General features: G+C 39.1%; 2 protein-coding genes and 1 long non-coding RNA gene across 6 annotated transcripts in view; 2 read left to right on the plus strand and 1 right to left on the minus strand.

The window, feature by feature from the left end:
• The first annotated feature begins 2454 nt into the window (after positions 1–2454).
• Positions 2455–3581, plus strand: LOC120492689 (uncharacterized). Its single transcript, XR_005625576.2, has 2 exons — positions 2455–2960; positions 3234–3581. It is a non-coding gene; the product is annotated as an uncharacterized LOC120492689 (long non-coding RNA).
• On the minus strand, positions 3370–5556 carry adma (adrenomedullin a). The gene is made up of 4 exons (XM_039690905.2): positions 5399–5556; positions 4886–4989; positions 4679–4792; positions 3370–4569 (listed from the first exon to the last, which is right to left on the minus strand). The coding sequence occupies exons 2-4, from the start codon at positions 4975–4977 to the stop codon at positions 4260–4262; spliced, it is 516 nt and encodes a 171-aa protein (XP_039546839.1). The 5' UTR covers positions 4978–4989; positions 5399–5556; the 3' UTR covers positions 3370–4259.
• A 1881-nt stretch (positions 5557–7437) lies between these two features.
• The window catches only part of sbf2 (SET binding factor 2), a 168882-nt gene continuing 149650 nt past the window's right edge, over positions 7438–26669 (plus strand). For all 4 annotated transcript variants that reach the window (XM_039690899.2, XM_039690902.2, XM_039690903.2 and 1 more), the window contains exons 1-2: positions 7438–7609; positions 19676–19761. In XM_039690899.2, coding sequence (XP_039546833.2) covers positions 7555–7609; positions 19676–19761 — 141 coding nt within the window. In that variant the 5' untranslated portion in view covers positions 7438–7554. The remainder of the gene's footprint in view (positions 7610–19675; positions 19762–26669) is intronic.

The raw sequence follows: 26669 nt of genomic DNA on the forward strand, positions 1-26669 counted from the left end.
TCCAGAGAAGACTCCAGACAACTTCAGACCCCTTCCAGAGTCCAGAGACGACTCCAGTCCCCGTCCAGTGTGTTCAGTGTCCAGAGACGACTCCAGACAACTTCAGACCCCTTCCAGAGTCCAGAGGTGACTCCAGTCCTCGTCCAGTGTCCAGAGATGACTCCAGTGTTCAGAGACGACTCCAGTCCATGTCCAGTGTCTAGAGATGACTCCAGTCCCCGTCCAGTGTCCAGAGACGACGCCAGTCCTCGTCCAGTGTGTCCAGTGTCCAGAGACGACTCCAGAGAACTTCAGTCCCCTTCCGGAGTCCAGAGGTGACTCCAGTCCTCGCCCAGTGTCCAGAGATTACTCCAGTGTCCAGAGATGACTCCAGTCCTCGTCCAGTGTCCAGAGATGACTCCAAGGTCCAGAGATGACTCCAGTCCTTGTCCAGTGTGTCCACTGTCCAGAGATGACTCCAGACGTCTAGTGTCCAGAGATGACTCCAGACAACTTCAGACCCCTTCCAGAGTCCGGAGGTGACTCCAGTCCTCGTCCAGTGTCCAGAGATGACTCCAGTGTCCAGAGATGACTCCAGTCCTCGTCCAGTGTCCAGAGATGACTCCAGGGTCCAGAGATGACTCCAGTCCTTGTCCAGTGTGTCCACTGTCCAGAGATGACTCCAGACGTCTAGTGTCCAGAGATGACTCCAGACAACTTCAGACCCCTTCCAGAGTCCGGAGGTGACTCCAGTCCTCGTCCAGTGTCCAGAGATGACTCCAGTGTCCAGAGATGACTCCAGTCCTCGTCCAGTGTCCAGAGATGACTCCAGGGTCCAGAGATGACTCCAGTCCTTGTCCAGTGTGTCCACTGTCCAGAGATGACTCCAGACAACTTCAGACCCCTTCCAGAGTCCAGAGGTGACTCCAGTCCTCGTCCAGTGTCCAGAGATGACTCCAGTGTCCAGAGGTGAATCCAGTCCTCGTCCAGAGATGACTCCAGTCCCTGTCCAGTGTCCAAAGATGACTTCAGTCCTCGTCCAGTGTGTCCAGTGTCCAGAGACGACTCCAGGCAACTTCAGTCACCTTCCAGAGTCCAGAGGTGACTCCAGTCCTCGCCCAGTGTCCAGAGATGACTCCAGTCCTTGTCCAGTGTCCAGAGGTGACTCCAGGGTCCAGAGATGACTCCAGTTCTTGTCAAGTATATCCAGTGTCCAGAGACGACTCCAAACAACTTCAGTCCCCTTCCAGAGTCCAGAGGTGACTACAGTCCTCGCCCAGTGTCAAGAGATGACTCCAGTCCTCGTCCAGTTTCCAGAGAAGACTCCAAACGTCCAGTGTCCAGAGATGACTCCAATGTCCAGAGGTGACTCCAGTCCTCGTCCAGAGATGACTCCAGTCCCTGTCCAGTGTCCAAAGATGACTTAAGTCCTCGTCCAGTATTCAGAGACGACTCCAGACCTCGTCCGGTGTGTCAGTGTCCAGAGACGACTCCAGACAACTTCAGTCCACTTCCAGAGTCCAGAGATGACTCCAGTGTCCAGAGATGACTCCAGTCCTCGTCCAGTGTCCAGAGACGACTCTAGTCCTCGTCCAGTGTCCAGAGATGACTCCAGTGTCCAGAGATGACTCCAGTCCTCGTCCAGTGTCCAGAGATGACTCCAGACAACTTCAGTCCCCTTCCAGAGCCCAGAGGTGACTCCAGTCCTCGTCCAGTGTCCAGAGATGACTCCAGTGTCCAGAGATGACTCCAGTCCTCGCCCAGTGTCCAGAGGTGGAGGGGACTGAAGTTGTCTGGAGTCATCTCTGGACACTGGACATCTGGAGGTACATAGCCCTTTCAATGTTATTGATTTAATGTAATACAAGGCACACCAAAACTGACTTTACAAAACTTTGGGAGAAATAGTTTGGGTCACAATATCAAAAAAACTTTCCTGTTGCTCAAACAGTATAGTGTTGACACTTGCAACGCCAATGTCATGGGTTTGATTCCCAGGGAAAGCAAGAACTGATAAGAATGTAAATGTGCACCTTGAAATGCAATGTAAGTCACTTTGGATAAAAGCGTCTGCCAAATGCATAAATGTAAATGTTAATATATGACCTCTAATCTGAATATATACAGACTGCAAAGTATGAATGAGTTGTTGGTTGATCACAGACATGAGTAAAGAGTAATGAGGTGTGAATGAGTGAGGCAGATGGCATCAATCCCAGAATACATTTGGAAATTCTAGGCAAAAGAACGCCAGCTCCATTAATTATATAACCACAAGGTGGAGCTGTAGCATTAAAATTAGATAATGATTTAAAACACTATTTTCAGCTGCAAGGTGAGAGTTGTGGTTGTTGTCTGACCCCCTTGAAAAGGCTTTAGTCAAATTAGCAATTTCAACAATAATAAGTATATTTTTTCTATTGTTTTTTTTTTTTTCAAATATTTTAGAAAGCACAAAAGTTAGAGTGGCTAACTTATCAGGAGGAACACTGAAAACATAAACTCGTTATAAAAAGTTGCTAATAAACTCGTTATAAAAAGTTGCTGTTTTTGACTCTAGAAGTTGATTTACGATTTTTGGCATCAGAAAGTGTCAGATTTTCCAGGCTTACTGTCTACCACAATAAATCGACAAATGTAAACAACCCAGCGTTGGCGGGAACAGTTTATCAACGAAGGCTGTTTTCATCCTGAATTCAGTAGACGGTTCTTAAACGAAAACTCAAAGTTTTCCTGACACTGTATGTGTTCATTTGTGATTAGCATCATATGGTGCTTCAACATTAAGGCGACGTGAGTGCAACAGTAAAAAGTGTATTTCGGAAGTTCCATCTCATTAAGACAGGAATGGAAATGATGTGTTTAAGTGGAATGTCCTATGAAGCGCCTCCCAACTCTGCTCTACATCCTACAAACCGGTCCCCTGCAGAGCTCTCATTAAACACAGTCCTGGCCCACAGCTCAATTACAGATAACTTGAGGTGAGTAGGTATGGAAAACGGAAAGAAGGAATGCACTTGGTACCCCGTTTGCCCTCCAGGGCCTTTAACCCCCAGTTTCATAGAAAAAAATGTGTCAGACTGAATGTTTGTGCTGTTTTAACTGAAAGCAAATAACTTAAATGCCATTGTTTTGTCTCAAGATGCACACCAGTAATGTTTCCTTTCTATGGCATGTTTATAAAAGCTACTTAAATGTCCTAATTGAACCCAGGCCTAATTCTGGTTTAATCTATGCCTTGTCTGTAAAACCAGGTCAACAAAATAACCCAGACCAGGTGCTGATCATCTGTCTGTACACCTGGCGTTCCAGATGGGGAACAATGGAGAGACGTTTTTCCTTTTACTACCTTCACTTCCTGTGGAATAAACAGACGAGTGCCAGAAGATATCAGCTTTAACTGTATGCAAAAGTTTATTGAATGACAACAGTAATTCATTTCACACTCAATCACACACGCACGCACGCACACACAAATAAAATAGATTCAATTTACAAATATATAATTGCATAAAACGTTATCCTATTACAACAGCTTGAGACATCCTTGACATAACTGAATAATATATATAATAACGCTACCTTCAATGCCCTTATTTTTTCCCCCGTACAAAAATAGCTCTATCTCTGTAAGTAGTATAAAGTAATATAAAACTATTAAATAGTGATATCTTTGACCATTTTTGTTTTCAAATATACATATACTTGCGATAAAAAAAAGAAATAGATTGCACATATCTCTATACAAATAATAACAATAACAGTGTTCAAGTAAGTTCGAATACAATCCTCGTGGACTGGCACAGACAATCCATATAATCAAAGGCATTCATCTTGCTTACAGTGTCCAAAAATGTGATTCCACATTAGAAACACCTTCATTGGCATTTAAAAAAGTCTCTTTCTCTCTGTGTATTCCTTTCTAGAATCATGAATCTTTCCCTGTTGAATTGGCTTGAAGTCCGACACAGTCACTGGACAGACACAGCTAAACTCGGGGCCGTAATCCCACCGACTGGTTCACCAGGAGGGCAGTCCAGGAGGTTCTGCTTTTCCCTGAGGCCAGTCCACTTCAGTGCAATGATATCCAAGGCACACTATTGTTGTTTCTGCGCTTCTCTTGGACGTTTTCTCCTCCGAGGACTGCCTTCAGGAGTCAAGATTGCTCTTCCAGCTCCTGTGCTTGGAAAAGAATGCGCTGGAGAACTCTTGGCAGGAGTCTGAGGCATTTGTAGAATTTGATATTTGGCCGCGTCCCGGAGAGCTCCCGCTCTGTGCGCTCACGTCCGTCTGAGTAGCGCTTCTAACCTGTGCAGGCGTGACTGAGAGTTTGAGCTTCTCCACTCCGTCCTCAGCCCTTTCCCCTCCCGTCTCAGTGTCAGTACTTTCTCTGGAACGGACCTTCGCCGCCGGCCGTACCCGAAGGGGTTGATCTTGTCCGCGGGTGCATTCCCGATCTTGAGCTTGTTGTTGAGGTCGTGGATACGGTGTGCCAGAACATGCACCGTGCAGGTGCCCAGCGAGCAGCCCGCTCTCCTGGACTGGTTGATGGAGTTCTTGGAGCGTTTTGTCCTTATGCTGATGCCAGTGCTGGAAAAGACAGACAGGGGAAGAGGACGTTAATGCCCGGTGTTCCTGAGCAATTTCGTTTGGCACACAGCCTTAGTTTTTGACGTTGCTTGGTTCATGTGAAACTTACCTGGAACGTGGCCTCAAGTTGTCTTTGACATCGTCCTCTCTGACAAACTGGCTGTTGTCTAAAGTCCTCAGTGCAGCAAGGCTCAAATCCCTTTTTGATCTCTGCAGCCGGACACTACGAATCAAGAAGAGGAGGCATTTTCGTTAGAAACTTTTCAAGCAACGCCGAACATGACTAAAACCCCCAAATCAAACCACGTCAGCTTACCTTCTTTTCAGGTCGTGTTTTGCACTGTCCGCACTTGGTGCAACGGTGGCCAGCAGGCAGCAGCAGAAGATTGACTGCAGAATCAGTTGCATCGTGGCTGAAATCTTGAAGGAAAAAGCAAACGAATCATCTGTTAGATATCCACTTTGACAGAAACCTCCAATCACCTGCATGCAACTCCCCTACTCTGTGCCAACCATGCTTTGCTCACGCTTGCACAAGAGTCCAAAATCCAAGCTATTTACACTCACTCATCGTGCATTTATTTACAATGTCAAGCACTTTCTATGAATAAGTAAACTTGCAACTATGCGCAAGGTCCCTGATGACCAGCAAACGGTGGATTTTTACAAAGCAGAGTGTCTACAACTCCATCAGCACCCATTAAAAAAAGTATTTAGGCTAACTTTCCTGGCTTATGGATGCAAAACTGAGGCTCAGTTTCTTACATAACTGTGTGCATATTGACCTAAAAAAAGACACTGAGCAGCTAATAGAAACACATATGCATACCTGTGTTGAAGTACTCTCGGGCTGGCTTTAGAAGTCTGTGTAGAAAGTAATCCAGAGGCGTTTGACTTGCTTGTGCAGCGCTGATACTCTGCTAATAGTCTGACTCGCCTCAGCAGGAGTTAGTGCATTTATACTGAAGGGAGATGGGAGGGGCTCGCGTCTCACACACTCTCTCATCCCAGAACTTCCTCTCTTAGCTCAGAGTAACCACCTCGATTACAGCATGACAGAGATGAAAACGAAACTCAGGATATTGATGGGTGATTACTTTTTATCGGTGTTTCTGGGAAGAATAGGCAACCGCCAATCTGGGGAATTCTTTGAAATATAGGCTACCAGTAACATTGCTCATGATTTTGGGCGTCGGTTTAGGGTTCAACAGTGTCAAAGACAGAACAAATGTGAAACACAAAATTTGTTTTACATAAACTTAATATGCATAAAAAATATTGGGTTTTGTAATGGGGATTTGACTAATTTTAACTGACACAAAGGTTTATCATAATTAATTATGCAACGAAGCGATTTAGTTTTAACAGTACACAAGTATCAAATAAAAAGATGTAGAGATATTTAAAGAGAAATATAATGCTTATGACAGTGTCTGAAAGGACCAGTGAGCGTATACTGATTAATCTGATATTTAAAGTCATTTAGAAAATAAACAGTTGATCTATGAATACTGAGTCAGATTTTCTATGCAAGAGGTAAAACTGATTCGTCTATTCCTGGATATGTAAACACAGATAACGATTTGGGGGAGAATGCCTGCTGACCTTCACCTAGTTTTTTATGTTTTTATATGTATATATTTTAGACTAGATCAAATTACATCAAAATCAAAACTAAATGTATCTGGTATGTCCATCAGTTCTAATTCACATAAATGTGACACGTTAATTACTGTGCAATCCTGATGTATCCTTATATGGGAAGTCAAAGATTGCACAATATCCACACACTGACACCATCCACTTGTTTGCCTCTGCAGCCCATATATGGTGAATATTGTTTGTTAAACCAACATGTCATAGCCATCACAAGAATTGCTGATATTTGATCATGTATGATGAGGGACAGGTGAGAAGTAGGCCTATAGATCTACCTGTGCGTCACATGTTCAGGTATGCTACAGTTACAATGAGTCATTGTAAACACCCTGATGTCATTGAGCAATTTCATACTGTTGTTGTTTTGGGGTGATCTTAGGATTAGACATGAAATGTGAAAACTGCAACATTCCTTGAGAAATGTCATTTAGCTAACAAAAATGTAATTTAACTTGGAAGCATCTTGGTAAATACCAAAGTGTGTCATTCAGTAACTGCTGTATAGCCTATTGCAGAAACATTGCTTTATGTAATTTAATTGCGAGGATCTCACCAAAGCTGATGGGTTATGAACATTATTTAGCCTACTATAAACTAAAATGAGCCATGTCATCTAGATATTTTAGGCTACTATGTGAGTAATTTGTGGTCATTAGCTGATCCAAAAGAATTATGGATAATTTGGGCTGGTGAGTCTGAGCTGGTATAGCTACCACAGCTCGCAACCATGTTCCAAAACCAGCATAACCAGCTGATAGACATTCCAGTATAGGGACTTTGTCGTAAACTATACTTATGTAACTTTTCAAACTTCAAATCATTGTCTCACTTTTGTCAATCATCTATCTCAACTTTAGGATACCTGAGGGGGAGAAAATAAATAAACTTGCGAAATTCAGTGATCATTATCACACATTAGGCTACATAAAATATTATTTCGAATATTATTTTGAAACATTTACATGATTGTGGCATCATAAAAACAATTAAATTCTCTGAGACATGCGAATTACCAACTTTTGAATAGTCTACGTAGGACTTAAACAAACAAACAAACAAACAAACATGAATTCATTTTGCAGCAGTATAACATTACTCGACATTATTCGAGTCTTAAGACATCCTTTTCAATATATGAGTGTAAAAGTCAATGTTATTAATAATCGCTACTAGTGTCAGTGAACGCACGCGCAGGACCCACGCCCATCCACGGGCAACAGCCAGTCGGCGCAGGCGCACTGGTTCCCTCTGTGTCAAACATGGCTGTGCTTTTGAAGAAAGAAAAATGCTGAATTGTGTTGCAGAATTTCGCCAAAAGAGGAAACCATGGCTAGACTTGCTGATTATTTCACAGTGGTGGGATACGACCAGGAGAAGGCTGGTAAGTTGTGGTGTGTGTTTGGAGGAGTGCTGAGATTTATTTAGGCCGTTAGCTATAAATAGTGCTGCTGCTGCTGACTGTGGTTCAAGAGATTATGGATTTCACTTTCTTTGACGTGTTATACTCGGTGTCATTAGGAATTGCGTGTCTGTTTTATCAGGGAACAACACTGATTATTGCTGCTTGTTGTGTTTATGAATTACGTAGTACGTGCTTGTCTAAATGGGAGGTTGAAAGCTGGTTTTGATGATAGTGTGTATTTTTGCTTTTGTTTTTATATGTAGCCTATACAACACCGCCCACATCAAATGTTTTTATGACAACATACTTTATAATGTGTTTTTATTTGGTATATGAGTGTTTTTGTCAGTAAATCTCAGCACACACACACCTACTGTATTTGTCGCGTGTACATGTAAACAGTGAAAATAAAGCGCGCGCGCGATGACTCATGCGGTCACTTGTTACTAGCTACGTGTTTCCAAGCCGCAGACATTGATCTCTAAATGGCGATTTAAGCGCTCTATTTCGCATTGATTGCCACATTTGGCCCTGGGGTTTGGGTCAGTAGAGAGCGGACCTGTGTGTGTGTGTTCATACGGATCCGCCGTAGAGCTTTTCCTGTGTTGTGGAAAGCGGATGCAGAGGAAACAGGATTTTACGTGTCTCGAGCTGTGCGTAATCGTGTGGAATGAGTCTACAGGTGCTTTCATTTACAGCACATGATCATGTTTACATACCTAAAGGCTGAATGAAGCAGCACGTCCGCACACAAACGATGGTGTGAAGTGATGTTCTTCACTATCCCCTTATTTAACCCTTTAACTGCCTCAAGAAATTCGTGCCGTGAAGGAAATAACAGATTCACTTCTTTTCATTCCCAACATTGATTAAAGGGCCAGGGTTAGTTTACCCAAAAATGAAAATTATCCCATAATTTATTCACCCTCAAGCAATCCTATATGACTTTCTTCCTTCAGCCAAACACAATCAGAGTTATATTAAAGTATCCTGGCTCTTCCAAGCTTAATAATGGGAGGGAATGGTAGATTTTGAAGCCCAAAAAGCACATCCATCCATCCTAAAAGTAATCCATACGGCTCTACTATGGTATTAAAGGCCTTTTGAAGCAAAGCGATTGTTTTTGTAAGAAAATATCTATATTTATTACTTTATAAACTATAAAGTCAATGGCTTTCCGGTAACGGCCGCAAGTCTAGTTCTGGAGGAAGAGTGACCTCTTTGTGTGTGTGTGAAGTTAATGTGAATAGTGTTTTTATTAACAAAAATTGATTCTAGCTTAAGCTTAGGTGAGAGTATACGCATCTCACGGTTTACACAAATAGGGCTGGGCAACAAACTCAAGCTCCTCTGACTTTTCTCTTTAAAAATTGTCGTTTTAGACTTCTAATTCGTGACCGGTGTGTTATTTTGCTCTATCATCTGGGCTTCGGTGTTCGTCCATACGTCATGCGTTGGGTCAGACGCAAAAAAAAAAAAACAAAAAAAAATCATTTGATTATTTAATTGTGAGCCATTTTCACAGTCCTTCTTGTGATGTAGCCTGTGTCTCCTCTGAACGGACACTGTTTGTTTTTTTGGAGTCTACAGTGTCTTTCTCAGCCATTATAAGCATCCATAGACAGAGTTCAAATGAGTGAAGCCTTTCTTTCAGTTGCTCTAAGACACTGACTTGCCTCTGTAGGCATCAGATAAGCTGGCTTTCCTCCAGGCTTCAGACTTTAAGGGCTACTCTTTCTGAATCGTCTCTGTCACTCGTGGCTGAGGCTCATACAGATTTCCAGTGCATAAATGGCTGTGTTGTGCTGGGGAACTCCGTGTTCTTGGCTTCTGTGGGGGGTTGTGTGAATTCAGGCATCATCCTCACAAAAAAGTGTGACTGGAAGGTATCCACCTTTAGAGAAATTATAATAATTGAGATGGCGTTGAACATTTCTAATTTTGAAGGGCACTTTTGGAACTGCTCAGGGAGACTTTGTAATGGTATTGAAGGGACTGCACACCAGACCACTAAGTTCTACAAATTGTGGCATTGGGTGCATTTTAATATAAAGTTTATTTAACTAATAATATTACAAGCTTATTACATGCTTATTTCTTGGAAGTGCACATTTGACAGTAAATCACTGAGATTCAGTTGAGAAGTTGAGAAAAATCACTTTTATTAAGTCAAAGTCACATTTATTTACACATTTATCACATCAAAAATAGAAGTTTGTGTTTGCATAATATATGTGGGTGCACTGTGTATAATTATTTTTTATATATATAAATACACACACATGCTTGTATGTTTAAGAAATATTTTCATGTATGTACTGTATATAGATTTATATATAATTTATATTATATATATATATATATATATATATATATATATATATATATATGCATATACACACAAAATATTACACAGTGCACCCAGATATATTATGTAAACACAAACTTTTATTTTGGATGCGATTAATCACGATTAATCGTTTAGTCATTTTCCAAAAAAAAGGGTTTATGAAGTTATATCTACATCATTCTGGGCTATTCACGATATTTAAAATACTTACAAACTAGCAAATTATTTGTTGTAAACAACTTTATGAAAGAAAATGCTTTTAAAATGTGTTTTAACTTTAACTCTTATACGGACTTCGGGTCTTTAGCAACCAGGGATGTCACCTCTCCCTTTATTAATTTTTTAAAGTTAGATATAAACCCCCAATCTATTCATTATAAACAAATTAATTTATAAAAATTAAATTGTCTGTTTTCGAATTAATATTTTTTTTTGTAAAAAGTGTATAGGGTTGCTAGTGACGCTTTACAATAAGGTCTCATTTATTAACATTAATGTATTAATTAACATGAACTAACAATGAGCAATACATACAGTATTTGTTAATCATTGTTAACATTCGGCCTTGCTAATAAAAGATAATCATTGTTTGTTCATGCTAGGTCACAGTGCATTGACTTTTCTGATTTCTGTCAACAACTGTCTCATAAATTTTGTTTCTAAACACTCAAATGGCAAAAAACTCATTGCACGTTGCAATTTCTCCCATTCATCGCCGTTCCCCTATTCATTTGTATATCTAAAGTCTTTGGTAATGTTCTTAGGTATTTGTCTTATAGCTAAGTGTGACTTATTGCTCTCTAAAAAATGCTGGGTTGTTTTAACCCAATTTTAAAACAACTCAAACATTGGGTTAAAAATGTAATTTAAAAATGTAACCCAATGGCTGCGTTTGTCCAAATTTCACCCAAAATTGGACAAACCCAGCATTTTTTAGAGTGTGCATTTGTCAAGGAACAAACATTATAAAGCAATAACACTTTGGCTATTCTTATTAGAGCCAGACCGATATATCGGCAGGCCGATATTATCGGACGATATTAGGCATTTTCCAAACTATCGGTATCGGCAGTTATAATGGCCGATAAATGAATATTTCAAAACAAAATTATGGCTCATCATAGACTAGCTAACCACAAAGCTAGCTAATGCCACCATCATCAGTGGAAGACTGCTAACGTTACATTAATGAGCTTTGGTTCCTCTGTTTTTTTTTTTTTTAATTTTTTAAAATTTAAAAAAAATGTAAAAGTTTTTTTAAATGCATTTTCATATTATTTTAGTTAGAACTCATACATAACTACAAATAACTAAAGTTAGGGAAATCTGTTAATGTTTTGTTGCGCGTTTCTGGAAAAAAAAAATATCGGCCGATATATCGGAATATCGGATTTTAAAACCAACAAAAATTTGTATCTGTATCGAGTCCGACCTTCAAAATCCTTTATCGGCCGGGCTCTAATTCTTATAATAGGTGACTGTCTATTAATGATGCTGCTGCATGATGTTCATTGGCAAAAGGAAAAGAAACATGATTTATTTTAACATATCATCGTAAAATTAGTGCTCTCAAAAGCCTTGCAGTTTATTCTCTGAACAAGATCTTCTAATGATTAAACTTGGATGCTGAAAAAAGAATTACATAATCTAAGTAAAACCTGGCGTGGAACACTAAATATAATATATCATGAACAAAACAGGGTGTTTTCAAGCATTTCCATTTGCAGATGTTTGTGTGATCGCTCTTTTTTTACTTGACAGCTGTGAACCCTTGGGAATAGTGGCATGCAGTGATCAAATCTGGACCTCGATGTTGGAGACTATACTTCAGTTTCTGATGAGTTGGTCCACGTATTTATGTTCTGCAACAAATTAGCTGTTAGTGTAAGTGGATGAGCAATATTTTCTTGGCTCTTCCTGACGGATGGCTGTAGTATCTAGTTAGTGTTTTAAAGGTTGCTTTCCAAAACAGTCCACACGAATGTGATTATGCATTATTAAGCAAGATTGAAGTTCTGATGAAGTTTTTTCAATGATTTTCAAAGATGCTTCTTTTGTTAAAATGCTTCATTTTCTAATATTCTGTAATTTCTGTAAAACCCCTGCTTTGGGTGCTTTAGCTACTACACTGCCTTAGGAATTTGTGTTATGGTGATGAAACATTTTCAGCCTTTTGTTTTGACACATGATAAATTGAATGATATTTGCCTAATCCATCATCTAATCATGTGTCGCTCCACCCCATACTCTGATTGGCTCCATCCACTTTCATATGCGCATATGATAGAATGTGTTTTAGAGCCAGACCGATAAAGGATTTTGAAGGCCGATATCGATATTTGTTGGTTTTAAAATCCGATATTCCGATATATCGGCCGATAATTTTTTATTTATTTCAGAAACGCGCAACAACATTAACAGATTTCCCTAACATTATTTATTTTAAATTGTAGTTATTTATGAGTTTCAACTAAAATAATATGATAAAGCATTTTAAAAAGAAACTTGTTTCTTTTATTGTCACAACAGAACAGAGGAACATCAAAAATCTACTATTTAACGATTCTAAATTCATTACAGAACGAAAGTCTGCAACGCACACTTGGCGTCGTTGGATTTCACACACGTGTAAAGAAAAGCTAACTTTTATGCACGGGATGTGTAGTGTATACACGAGCGTTGCCAACAGGAACTGTGTAAAGTGCCCTCTGGTGGACAAACTATACAACTCCAACACTCATGACATGGTTGAAGCGTGTTTCGTCCGTTTTATTTTATTTTTGAAATATTCATTTATCGGCCATTATAAAGCTTCGAGTTCAATTCAAGATTTCACAAACACAACAAAAAAGTCACGAGAGTCCTTGATTGCCGATACCGATAATTTGTAAAATGCCTAATATCGGCCGATAATATCGGCCTGCCGATATATCGGCCTGGCTCTAGACAAGACATCAATTATTAACTTAAATTTGTACATTTTCTGAAATAAATTTTGAATGGTGTAACAATTGCCTTTCTCACTTAAAACAGTATCGGGCCGAGAACTGAACCTTGCGGCACCCCCGTCGAGACAGCCAGCAGGCTAGATAGCAAGCCCTCCGATTGAACACACTGAAATCGGTCTGTAAAGTTAGTGAACCATGCGATTCTATTATTCAGAATCTTAAGATCCTGAATAATAAACCCAATATTTGTGTCCTTTGTTGGGAAATTATGTTTTTATGACTGAAAAGTTTCTTATCCAAAGCATCATCCTGTGGGGACAGTCCTTCTTTTTAATGGTCGTTTGTTATTGATATCTGCTTCCTGCTTTGATTTCCTTTTGAAAGAGTCAATTCCTGGCAATCACAAAAACGTGCAAAATCTATGCTAACATTACTAACGTAAATGAGTGCCTTGTGGTTGGAAATGACACTTATAAGGAACAGAGGAAATGTTTTGCTGCTCCTGGACAGTGGAAAACTCAATTGGCAGACCACATACATGTTTGAAGTTTATTACAAATAGACTCATTTTACCACCTCTGGTTTTATGGATGATAGGATGTTGATAATGATATGATATCAGGACTGATTGCTTCATGGAAAGATAAGATGGTAGAATTGGAATCAATTGGAATTATCACTTTGCTTTGGTTTCTTCAAGTAGGCTGTTTTGCAATAAGATTGCAGTTTTGGCCTAGATCATTTGGATTCGCCAACGGCATTAAAATGTTTGTCGTTTCAGACAAAATGGACTTTTTCAGAAAAAAATGAATGCAAGTGTCTTCAATCTTCTTTTAAAAATTGAAAAACAAAGATTGAATTTGTCAAATGGTTTATCCGCTTTAAACGTCCATCTGTGTCCCTCATTAAAGCTGGTGAAAGGTTACACTGATGAACTGATGATGAACTTGGGTTGATCACATCTAGTTTCCCGATCCATGGAAATATCTGTAGAAGTTTGCATTGGATGACCTCTACCCCAACTCTCTGACATTGTTGACCATATTTCATTGTATGGTATTGTGTTTGACCGGTTGTAATAAGAAGTCATAATATGATCATCAAGAGCTTGAGGATCTTTGATGCTGAACTGCTTTGCACCTTTGTTCAGAGCGCCCCATGGCGAGGTTCAAATCAGACGGCCAAAATAAATTACACTTCTGTCATTTTGCAATTTGTTGTATTTGTTTCTGGCGCATCAACCCTTTGGAAAACCCTATGAGTTACATTTCGCTCCTAACATTTATTTTTCAGTTCCACAGCTGCTCGGATCTACTGGCTCTCTTCCTGGAATCTAGATGTTTTGACATCACAGATTTGCTAATCTTTCTTACCCTTTACCATGCAAATGATAGCATATTCCTTTGCATATCTTGTTTTTTTGGACAGCAGTGTGACGGCTCTGTGGATGGATTGTGGGATGGCTCTGGGATTTCTGGAAAAACATGTACTTGTTTTGTGAAGCAAAATATTTGCTTTACATAAATGATATAGGGCAGATTGCAGAACTTGGGCATCAGAATTTTTCCGAAGCCTAGTACAGATGGGATGTGTTACGTTTCCGTTGCACACCTGTTTGAGGAGCCAGTTAACGTGGTGGTGACGCAAAGAGACGCTGTCTCCCTTCTGTTCTGCTATCTTTGCTTTCTGATTTATTTAAAAATGTCTGGGCAGAAAGATGGATTAAAGTTTCCAGTGAACAAGGAAAATAATAAGTCTGCTGTGTTGTTTTGATAAAACAAATAAATGAATGTCAGAGTCAGAGCTTTTTGAGCCTTTCAAATGCAAAAGACTTTCTTTCAATTTCTCCCATCCATCCATCCATCCATTCGTCCGTCCGTCTATCCATCTGTTCGTCCATTCGTCCATCCATGCGTCCATCCACCTGTCCATCCATCCATCCCTCCGTCCATCGGTCCATCCATCCCTCCCTCCGTCCATCGGCCCATCCATCCCTCCATCGGTCCATCCGTCCATCCATCCGTCCAACCACCCGTCCATCCATCCACCCGTCCGTCCGTCCATCCATCCGTCCATCCACCCATCCTTCTGTCCATCCATTTGTCCATTCATCCATCCGTCCGTCCGTCCATCCATTCGTCCATTCATCCACCTGTCTGTCCGTCCATCCATTTGTCCATTCATCCATCCGTCCGTCCGTCCATCCATTCGTCCATTCATCCACCTGTCTGTCCATCCATCCATTCGTCTATTCATCCGTCCGTCCATCCATTTGTCCATCCATCCGTTCATCGGTCCGTCCATCCGTCCATCCATTCGTCCGTCCATCCATCTGTGCGTCTGTGCATCCGTCCATCCATCCGTCCATCCATTCGTCTGTCCATCCATTCATCCGTCCATCCATTTGTCCGTCCATCGGTCCGTCCGTCCATCCATCTGTTCGTCCATCCATCATCCATCCGCCCATCCATTCGTCTGTCCATCCATTCGTCCATTCATCCATCCGTCCATCCATTTGTCCGTCCATCCATTCGTCCATTCATCCATCTGTCCGTCCATCCATCCGTCCGTCCATCCGTCCGTCCATCCATCCGTCCATCCATTCGTCCGTTCGTCCATCCATCTGTGCGCCTGTGTTTCCGTCCATCCATTCGTCCGTCCATCCATCCATCATCCATTCGTCCGTTCATCCATCCGTCCATCCATTCGTCTGTCCATCCATCCGTCCATCCATTCTTCCGTCCATCCATTCGTCCATCCATCTGTCCATCCATCTGTCCGTCCATCCATCATCCATTCGTCTGTCCATCCATCCGTCCATCCATTTGTCCGTCCATCCATTCGTCCATTCATCCATTTGTCCATCCATCCATCCGTCCATCCGTCCGTACATTATACTGCTTGTAACAAAAATGCTTACCAAATAAATTATGGACTTTATAAATAAAAATGGACTTGCTATAGTTTATATCACAAGCATTGATATTTATGAGCATTGCGGTAGCAAGTTTTGCATGGGCAAGAAAAATGTGGAACATGATATGAGTTTATTTTAGTTGTTTGTGTAAATGTGTCAGTTTTGGATACTGAATTATTGTTTTGTCTTTCCTTCAACGCAATGTAGAACCACACCTCACGACAAGGTTTGGATGTGTTGTGTTTTCATGTCAGACTCAGGACCAGATTTTACTCCATTAGCTGAGTTTGGTGTTTGTGTCATGACTGTTGCTTAAGACTTCAGTTGTTTGAAATGTTCTTTAAAGCAGTTTACACCATGACATGTGGAGTGGAAAATCCCATTTGACAGTGTTTCTCACAGGATGTTGTTGAGAGTAGATACTTACTATCATGTGTTTCTGTTCTGTCGTGGGGTTCAGAATCAGGACACAGCAGTTACGTTTAATGTTAATGTCATGTAGTGATGAACGACAAGGGAAATAAGAAACAATTAACATAGAATGTTCTTTTGCAAAAAAAAGGTATGAGGGTGACATGAGGGGAATTTCTTTTTATTTAAAAAAATGTAAATTATTTATCACAACATTTAGGTGATTAGGACATTGCATGATTAGACATTATGCAATTGAAATAAATAGTATTTTTATTTTATTTCATATATAAATTCCTGGGTGTATTCATATAATATTAATTTATAAATGCATATATCCCTAATCCATAATCTTAATATCCTTAAAGCTTAATCTGGTTTGGCAACCCAACAAGTGTTTGATGACATTGCAAGGTGTTGCACTGTGAATCAGGGACCCTGTGAATCATAACACAATTGTATCTTTCTGCACTGTCCACATAAATCCAAGAGGTGCTTAGTCTGTTTAGTGTAGCTTTAGCCCGTGTTTTGACTAGATGCATCTAGATGCAGGTTGACTGTCAGCACTACTGTTTTCCAAGAAAAAAGCGGCATGTCTGTTATCAAATTATTTTTTTTTTAAACAGTTTGCACATAAGTGATCCTTTACTCACCCTTATTGGTCCCCATTGACTTTTGCGGTATGCATAAGTCAACAAATTGAGACATTTTTCAAAATATCTTTTGTGTTTCACAGAACACAATGAAATGTAATCATACAGAAATAATCATACAGATTTGGAGAGACCTGAGAGTAAATGATGACCGAATTGTGATTTTTGGGTAAACTATCCCTCTAATGTCATTTCATATTAGGATTCAGTTTTCCTATTATACACACATTCAGACAATTTTGGAAACATTCCTCCAAAGAGTCAAAATCAATTTTTTTGAATTATCAAAAATATTTCAACAGTCCATTTTCAAGAGCAATATCTCTTGAAAATGCAATATTTGTGTCATTTGATCAGTTATTTAATCCAAAAATGTGACAAACCATCAATACTTTTGTCCACTACATATCTTGGCTGTTATGACATATTGTTAATGGTCTTTCCAAACTCACATTATGATAACTGTAAAGATCTCCATCATACGGTGATCTAGTACTACAGGTTTTAATTCCTCGTTCCAGTTATTATCAAAAACACAGTGATGCATTCCCCAGATGAAGAATGATATCTTTCCCCATTTTTCTAGAATGAGTATTTGATAATGTCTTAAAGGGATAGTTCACCCCAAAATGAAAATTCTGTCATTAATTACTTACCCTCATGTTGTTCCAACCCCGTAAGACTTTCGTTCATCTTTGGAACACAAATTAAGATAATTTTGATTAAATCTGAGAGCCTTCGGTCTTAAGTGATCGAAACGTTAAGTTAAAACAAAAAAGTTAAAAGGACAAGTTCAGTATTTTACAATTAAAGCCCTGTTTTAATGATGAAATTGAATGGTTAAGATTGTTTTTTTAGGCAAATGCTGCTGTCCCGAGAGTTTTCGGATTCTGTGGTAGCACCCCCACACCTCTACGATGGTAGCATAGGCGCACAGGAACAATCATTCATAAAAACGCATAAAACTTTAATTTACAAAGACGTGAAACTCACCGAGTGGTCTGGGGTGTTCACTGATATGCTCACACAAAAATCGCAAAGGTGTTTTACCATTCGTTGTAAAACTGTGGACCTATTTTTCCGAACGCATCACAACCGAACATTCTTCCGTTGGGAGATTGAATAATAGACACTCCAGCCCAGTTGGTGGCGATAATGCACCTTTGCCAATTGCAAGCAAACCACTTGTATAATGTAGCCAACGATACCACAACTGCAAAAGACTACAGAAAGAAAGAATCTTTTGCAGCGATTTTTGTGTAAGCGTATCAGTGAACACCCCAGACCACTCGGTGAGTTTCACGTCTTTGTAAACGAAAGTTTTATGTGTTTTATGAATGATTGTTCCTCTGCGCCTATGCTACCATTATAGAGGTGTTGTGGTTCAACCACAGAATCCGAAAATTCTCGGGACAGCAGCATGTGTCAAAAAAAAACAATCTTAACCGTTCAATTTCATCAGAAACAATCTTAAAACAGGGCTTTAATTGTAAAATACAGAACTTGTCATTTAAAGACATTGTTACAGACGTCACACGCATCACACACATGACCAGCATCAGCCAATAGTAAGGCCCTACACGAGAACGCTCGCGGGTGAAAACGTAAAAATATTTTATCCGATGTGCCTTTCGTTTACACGGCGACGGCGTTTTTTGGGGCTTAAAAATGCAAAAAAGTGAAACCACCCCCAGGTTAGAAATCTTAAAAACGCTCCACCGTCGCGATCCTGTGTAAAGGGTAAAAACGCAAAAGTGGTGTTGTTGTGTGGCAGTGCCACCTAGCCACCTGGAGTGCATACTACATTGAATTTCACAAACTTTTGCATCACCATATGCATGCGGATTTCCCACCTGAATATTTATTCGCAGAATAAAAAGTAATAACGCAACGCCACTTTTGCGTTTTCTCCTCAGAATCGTTTCCGTGTAAACAATAAACATAGCCTGAGTCTACGTGTGACGTACAACACAGACGCGTTGTGCAGATACACTATGCAAAATATCGAGGCCCACAGAGAAGGAAATGAATAGTTGAATAAATGTCGTCATTTTCGTTTGTTTGTTTTTTCCCGCACAAAAAGTATTCTCGTCGCTTGATAAACTTAAATATAGAGCCACTGTAGTCTCTTAGACTGTCTTTAACTTTTCTGGGCCGTCAAGTTTCGATCCATTAGAAGCCTATGAAGGAGTGATCCAGCTCTCAAATTTAATCAGAAATATCTTAATTTTTAACAAAATGGGGCGAGTAATTACTGACAGAATTTTCATTTTGGGGTGAACTATCCGTAACTCCACGTCTGTGTTAAGATATGAACCCTTCAGTTTGCTTTTAAATTAGAAAAGCCGGGGTCACTTTGACTTCTTAGTCACCATGCCACTAAAATATGCTACATTATCTATTTTTTTTTGGTTCTCCACCAGTGGTATTTGTGTTGATAAGGACCAGTATTGTCACATTACAATGTTTACACTAGTAAACGCTAATTGACGAAACCCTCTTGGCCCTGTGCACACAATGCTTTCTTTGTCAACAAAAAAATGGGCCAGGAAAGATGCCAAAAAGACCAAAAGGAATTCATGAGGAGCGATTTTGCCAGTTAGAAACCCTGGAAATACGATCACGTTTAATAACATTATTACCGTCAGGATTGTCCTGATATATACAACAGTTCCTGCTGCTTCAAATTATTATTTTTGTCCTTTTCTTATCTTAGTAATGCCTTTTTTTTCTAATATTGTCTTTTATTTCTTCTAAAAAATGTAGGATCTGGTGAAGGATGTGGCAAGATAATTCAGCGCTTCCCCAAAAAGGACTGGGATGGCACGGCATTTCCCCAGGGCGTGGAAATGGTAAGGAGTTGTTTCTGTTCTGTTTTCTGAAAACAGAATACCAAAGTAGAGCCAGATCATTTATCCATGAACAGCTGCCTTCTGGAAGTAGCTAAATGAAAAAAAAAAGCAGTGTATATATTCCACCTCGTTGTTTTTCCCAGTTGTTTTCTATGATAGATTGTCAGTTTTTGCCATTGGTCGGTTTGCCCTCTTGATTTATTTGATCATTCTAAATAGAGTAAATATGACATTGCTGGAGAATATGAATATGTTTTTGTAACTCTAAAAAGTTGCTGAAATCTGTGAATGCTTCTTCCCACGTCCTCGGAAACTCATGTGGTTCTGATATCAGTCTTTCCTTTTGTCAACAAATGCATAACCATTGTTTACTTAAAAGTTTATCCCAGTCGCCTCCATTTGCTCTAATTGGAGAATTCCTAGCCCATGTCCTGTCCATTTACTTAAATGGCGTGCAGAAGCGCGTCCGATCTAATGCTCTACACACTGTGGCCCGATTAAAGGGGTCATATAATGGGACATGCACTTTTTCAAGTTGATTGTACTGAATATGTGTGTTGGCAGTGCCTGTACACAACCATCATATAACGATAAAACTCTTTTAATCACCTTATATGTTTTTCCCAGTCTCATATTGAGCCGTTTGACCGTGTGACGTCACACTATTGAAAGTGAGAAGAGGCTCATTGGTCACTGTGAAGATTGATTTTGAATCTGTAGGGTCATTCACTCATGTTGGCTGTTAACACTGACCTGTTGAGAGATGAAGCCGTGAACCCCTCGTCTCCCACTGATTCTGAAGTCACTATAATCGAACATTATTTACTGTCGGCTGAAATATCGGCTAAACGCAAATTCAATATCAGCAGGTGGTTGAGTCTCTGGTCAGCCAACAGGTTACACAATCTGGTCAATGCTTGACTTAGATGTTGTTTTTATCATCATAAATTCTCACTGACGTAAGTCTGTGATTCTAAGAGAACTTGATCTTTTTCCCACTCCAGGAATGATGGTTGTTTTGTCTGACAGAGATAGTGGAATTGAATTTAACTCAATAACCGTGGTTTGAAATACTGCATTATTTGGTATAAAACAATGAAGGTCCTTTTCCTCAAGAACTGCTTGTCTGAAAACTTGTATTCATTCCATAGGGACTTTATTTTATTCTGTACAGACTCAATGGCTTTATAAAGTTCCTGCAAGTTTGGGGAATGTCCTTCAGCAGTTGTAAAGTGTTTATTTTGAGTATCAGTGTTCTTTGTGTCAGCTTTGGAAGGCTTGCCATTTACTGGATTTTTCTGTTTATTTGATGCAACATTTTTTGTAGAGATTGTTTTTGTAGATGTTGGAATCACCAAGTCTGGCACAGTAGATCATTGTCAAAGAGCCAGAATAACATTTTAGCTGGAATCAGAAACCAAAATTTGCCAGTAAATGTAACATGTGAGAAAACTCTCACTTATTAGTCACAATTACTGTATAGGGGCTATTTATTTATGTTCAGGTTTATTAACTTATCTCATTGGTGGGGAATAATATTGGTTGGTTCTTTGGTTCACTATATTGTAGGGCTGGGTTGACAATATTGATTAACTGATTTTAATCGATTAGCATTAGTCTATGCTGTTTTTGATGCTTGAACTAAACTTCGCTAATCCAGCCTGCCATCCAGTAATCTCAAGGAGTTTTGTCCTTTTTTTACTTTTGATATGAAACAAAGTCTTAGCCTTCAAATTCTGTCAGTTTCATAACAAAATTCGAACCAAAAATACCGTTTTGAAGCTGTAATGTCACGACTATTTAGAGCACCAAGTAAACGTGAATGAACATCAGAGGGTATGTTGAAAGAAACAGTAGAAATGATTCATGTTTTTCAGCCGTGGAAAGACCTCAGTAAAAAAGCTTGTAAACAATGAAACACAGGACCCTATTTTAACGATCTGAAACGCAAGTATCAAGCGCGAAGCGCAAGTAACTTTGTGGGCGGGTCTTGGGTGCTATTGCTATTTAACCGGCGGGATAAATGACTCTTGCGCTCAACGCAAATCTAAAAGGGGTTGGTCTGAAGTAACTTCATTATTCATAGGTGTGGTTTGGGCGTAACGGGAAACAAACAAATAAGAGTAAGTCATATCACATTCCCTTTAAGAGCATGATGAACGAGGTGCGCTTGTTCTATGGCGCAATTCTATTATTTACCAGGCACGCTTCAGCAACGGTTCACAGCCGAGGAGATCGATGTTCTCGTCAGGGCCGTAAAAGAAAGAGAAGTGACATTGGGGATGCAAAGCCAGACCGATATATCGGCAGGCCGATATTAGGCATTTTCCAAACTATCGGTATCGGCAGTTATAATGGCCGATAAATGAATATTTAAAAAATAAAATAAAAACGGACGAAACACGCTTGAACCACGTCATGAGTGTTGGAGTTGTATAGTTTGACCACCAGAGGGCACTCAACACAGTTCCTGTTGGCAACACTCGTTGAGTTGGTCACGATACATACATTGCTTGAATAACAATTAAAAGAACATCCCCATCAGTTCTCTTAACTCAAATAAGCATGACAAAATTTGTAACTATCATGTCCAATTTCAAATAAATAAATAAAATATCGGCCGATATATCGGATTTTAAAACCCAAAAATATTTGTATCGGTATCGGCCTTTAAAAAAAACCCCACCCAAATTAGCTTCAGTTAAACATGCATAATTTGGGTAAATGTTTAAGGTTTATGCCGATTTTTACCATCGTCATGAACACAACAATGATTTCCCTCGAGTTTTAATAGTTTTCCTTATAATAATATATCATTTGCAAAAAGTAAAATGCATCTGTGTAGATGAGAGAATCATCTACAGTGTATGTGCGTTGTTCTCTGTATTATGGCCAAGCATGCGCGTTTAAAATTGCGTTATGAACAACGCGCAACGCACCTTTGACTTTAGACAAGGTTTTTTCTGGTCATTGGCGGAATTGTTTTCTGGAACTGCAAAATAGCACTGGGAATATTGCTATATTTAAAACGTTGTGAAAAGTAAAAATTATCATCAAATATTCATCTTTGACTTGTTAAAGGACATCTTTCCTTAATAACTGAAACTTTCAGTTATTCTTGTTCAGCTGGCTTACTGTAAAAATATTCATATGGTAGTAAGCATTTTTTAAAGGGAAATTACATTATAACACATGAAATTTGACCTTTTGTTAAAAAAAAAACTGAGTCTGCACATGTCATGGGCATAACCAGTAAGTAGCAAATCTCGATGGGTAGCATGAATTGACAGAACACCCTGGAATGTAACGAAGTACAAATACTTGTATGTATATGTAATGTATGTATGTATATGCATTTTTATCTGTAAATATGTATATTTTTCACGTATCTTTACTTTACTTAAGTAGAATAAATAGTGCATACTTTTTACTTTTACTTCGTTACATTTTGCAGCAATTATTATACTTTTTACTCCACTACATTTCTACAACTTCTGTTATACTTTCATTACATTTTCTGATCAGTTTTTCCCCTTCCAAAACGTACCCATCCGTTCATTGCACGTTTGTCTCACCAGTGATGTTTGGTTGCCATAGATACATCAACTAAATGCGTCTCGCACACAGTGTGTTTATCGTGCAATTTATACGCGAAAATTTGTTTTTACGTGCATAGGAAACACACTGTGTGTAATATACGTTTGGTTAGGATTATGGCAAGCCAAGAGATTCAGAATTACACCATAAATGAATCATGTTTACTGCCAAACATAGTTATTAACATAAGGATAAGCATGGTTTATATTGCCTAATCGCAAGCTTGTTTCAGAATTTTTTTTCCATCATTATTGAACATCATTATAGGAGTATTAGGTTGAATGAGTTAGAATTAAAAGTTTTATTAATCATTAGAAAATAGTCATTAAGAGAATCAATTGTTATGCAAGTACTTTTACTTTTAAGACTTAAAGTACATTTAAAATCAGGTACTTTTTACTTTTTACTTAAGTATGGTTGTCATTTTGTTACTTTTACTTTTACTAAAGAAAAAATGTATCTGGTTATTTGTACTTTTACTTAAGTACTGAGATTCAGTACTTCCTCCACCACTGCCCGTTGAGCAGAAAAATATTATTTCTGAAACATATATTGAAACCGGCGCAGACAAGAACGCAATATAGTCCTGCGCGGTGGTTGAAACATTTAAACAAGAAAACATCTCTATTGCAAATGCAACCCCCTCCAGGCGTGAAAACGGCAAGAAGTTGAGTACCAATTTCCATCATTTAAACAATAACTAAATCTTTTATTTCGATTGGTGTCTAGCACTTATGTTTGTTTTGTAGTTAATTATTCAACATATTCAAATGTTATTATATTAGTTGATTTATGTTTGATTTAATGTTAAATTTATGTTTGATTAATTGAGGTCCTGTTTTGTTTCATTCGTCTCACGTATTGTTTTTGAGCAAGCGCTGTAGAACAACATTCATCAAACACATTCGCATCTCTTTGAACACTGCAGGGACAGCACAGGCGAATTATCGTATAAAAATAGACCAGAGATGTATGTATGTCATTGCTTGTTAGTCATTGGGTGTGCCAGTACTCCCAGCAGGCTGCAGAATCAAACCAAAAGAGTGTTTTGCGGGTCTGTGGCTTAAACATCATCATCTCCGAAGCATTCAGAAACCCCCTCGGTATAGTTTCTGCTCCGTCAGTTTACTCAAACATATCAGTATGTGCACGTGTTTTACTGATCCCCCTGCCCAATATGTTTCTGCTGTGACCTGACCTTGGTTGATTTATGTGCTTTAAGACTCTTTTACGGGGCTCTTGTACACTTATAAATGGTCTTTTGATGCTCATGTGCAGTTGCCGCGTATAAATTTGCAAGGCACTCCGATATGTTGACTAAACCTTTTTTATAAGTTTCAAAAATTCATTTATTTGAAAGAAAAAAATAGCATTTCCATCAAATTGCACAGATGATCCTTTAGTCTAGTTGTGTGGGTTTTATATGTTAAGTCATTTATTTCGAACGGATTGTTAAATAAGGAAAATAACAAACTCATAAAAGTGCTTTGCTGGGGTTAAATGTCCCCAACATCCCCAGCACACTGAAATGAAATGGCCTCAGTCCCATCTTTGTAGTTTTAATGAATATTGTTTTAAACGGATACCAGCCAGGCGATTTGGATTTTGGTCTCGGTATGCAAATTGTTATTATTTACAGATTTCTTTTTCACTCTGGTTTCTGTTTTGGAACAGCAGAAATACTTCTTTACCACAACAACCCCCAGCAAACTAAATAGCTACAGATGAGGAATGTTCCTCAAGTATAAAAGGATAGCAAAACACCCCATCGTGTTTACAGCTCTCGGTCCAAAGGTGTTTTCAATCTTGGAGGAAGTTCGCCAGCTATTCTCCTTGCGTGCCATTTATAACCCTGTCTCGCATGAAAGTTCAGCTTTTTTTCATGCAAATTCGGTCATTGCTTACTGCTTAGATCACACTGGAAATACAGGGTACAGGGTGAGCAGATTGAGGAGACATTCAATGTCCTGTCTAGAACTAGGGCAATGCTATTAAGAAAGAATAGCTAGGCAAACCATAAACCATATTAGTTATAGATCTCACATAGATTAGATGTTCTCTGATTGCCTTTAAAAATGTTAAAGATGTTACAAAATTAATTAGGAAGGCTTATTATTAACCTTCAGTGTACTTTGAATCGAAAACACCATGTCCCTTTAAGGAGTAGTTCACTTTAAAAAAATCTTTTGCTGATAATTTACTCATCCCCATTAGTCCAGGCAAAGTAGCTCATTTTGGAGCCAAAAATAGAACTAATTGTAAAATAATTTTTTTCAGCATAGATCATTTCTATGAGGTGTCCAGAACAACAAACTAAAAGTCCTAAGAAATCCTAGTTGAGGAAATATGTTTAATTCGCATCAATCCGAGATGTGTTCCAGTAAGGCCAGACAACAATACACCCCAATGGGGCTATGACATTCAGCGTTGTGGCGTACCAGGAAACATGCAGGGAAGATGATGCTCATGTGATATTGCTAACTTTAATACATTTAAAGTCTTCTAAATGGTTTCAGAAAAAAAACATGGATCCAGTTCATAAAATGAATCCTCCAGGGTTCATTCTGTTCTGTAGATTAAATAGGTGTTCCTCAATAATTACATTGTGGTTTGACTGTGATCATGGTAATGTTTGTTTGGAATCTGATGGACGTTGTTGCAACATGAATTTACTCTCAGAACCTCAAACCGAGGAAAGTCGACATGCTTCACAGATCAGTGAAGGAGTAACTGGCATTATTTTATGATTTTTCTCTCTGGGTGGGAATGCAGATTATAATCAATAAAATCAAAACTTTTGGATGTTGACTCACAAATGTTCACAGACAAGCATGTACTTACTTAAAGAGAGTCTACAGCTATATTAGTCACATTATAAGGGCTGAATACATTCCTCTGTGTCTCAAGTTCAATGCTGAATGTCAGGGTCACTTGATTGCAAGCAAGCCACATGTGTCCTCCTTACATGAAATGGCTCATGTTAAACTTGTTTTTGTAGATCAGAAATGCGTTTATATAGGACACAATGTTTATTTTGTTCTTTTATTTTCAGGCTTGTAGGATGTAAAAATGTAGGTCGTACTCAAACCTGGGTCATCGTAAACCTAAGGCTTGAGCTCTTAGACCCCATTTACACCTGGTATTAAAATGCGATCTGTATCCAGATAAGTTATCCGGATAATAAAAAAACGCATGTTAATGCAAGGTGTAAATGCGTTGTGATCGGATCGTGATCGGATCTGCCTGACCACATCTGGAGGTAGTCTGGCTCGCATTGTGTCCGGATCTTTACTAGGTGTAAACGCAATCTG

This window comes from Pimephales promelas, chromosome 1, assembly GCF_988280905.1.
Source record: "Pimephales promelas chromosome 1, fPimPro1.hap1.1, whole genome shotgun sequence".
Taxonomy (NCBI): domain Eukaryota; kingdom Metazoa; phylum Chordata; class Actinopteri; order Cypriniformes; family Leuciscidae; genus Pimephales; species Pimephales promelas.

What these genes read in the sequence shown, in the direction of transcription:
- adma (XM_039690905.2), bottom strand. Translation starts at nt 4,977, where the DNA reads ATGCAACTGATTCTGCAGTCAATCTTCTGCTGCTGCCTGCTGGCCACC. An exon ending in AAACACGACCTGAAAAGAAG is followed by an intron (nt 4,793 to 4,885) that starts GTAAGCTGACGT and finishes CTTGATTCGTAG; the next exon opens with TGTCCGGCTGCAGAGATCAA. An exon ending in AACTTGAGGCCACGTTCCAG is followed by an intron (nt 4,570 to 4,678) that starts GTAAGTTTCACA and finishes TGTCTTTTCCAG; the next exon opens with CACTGGCATCAGCATAAGGA.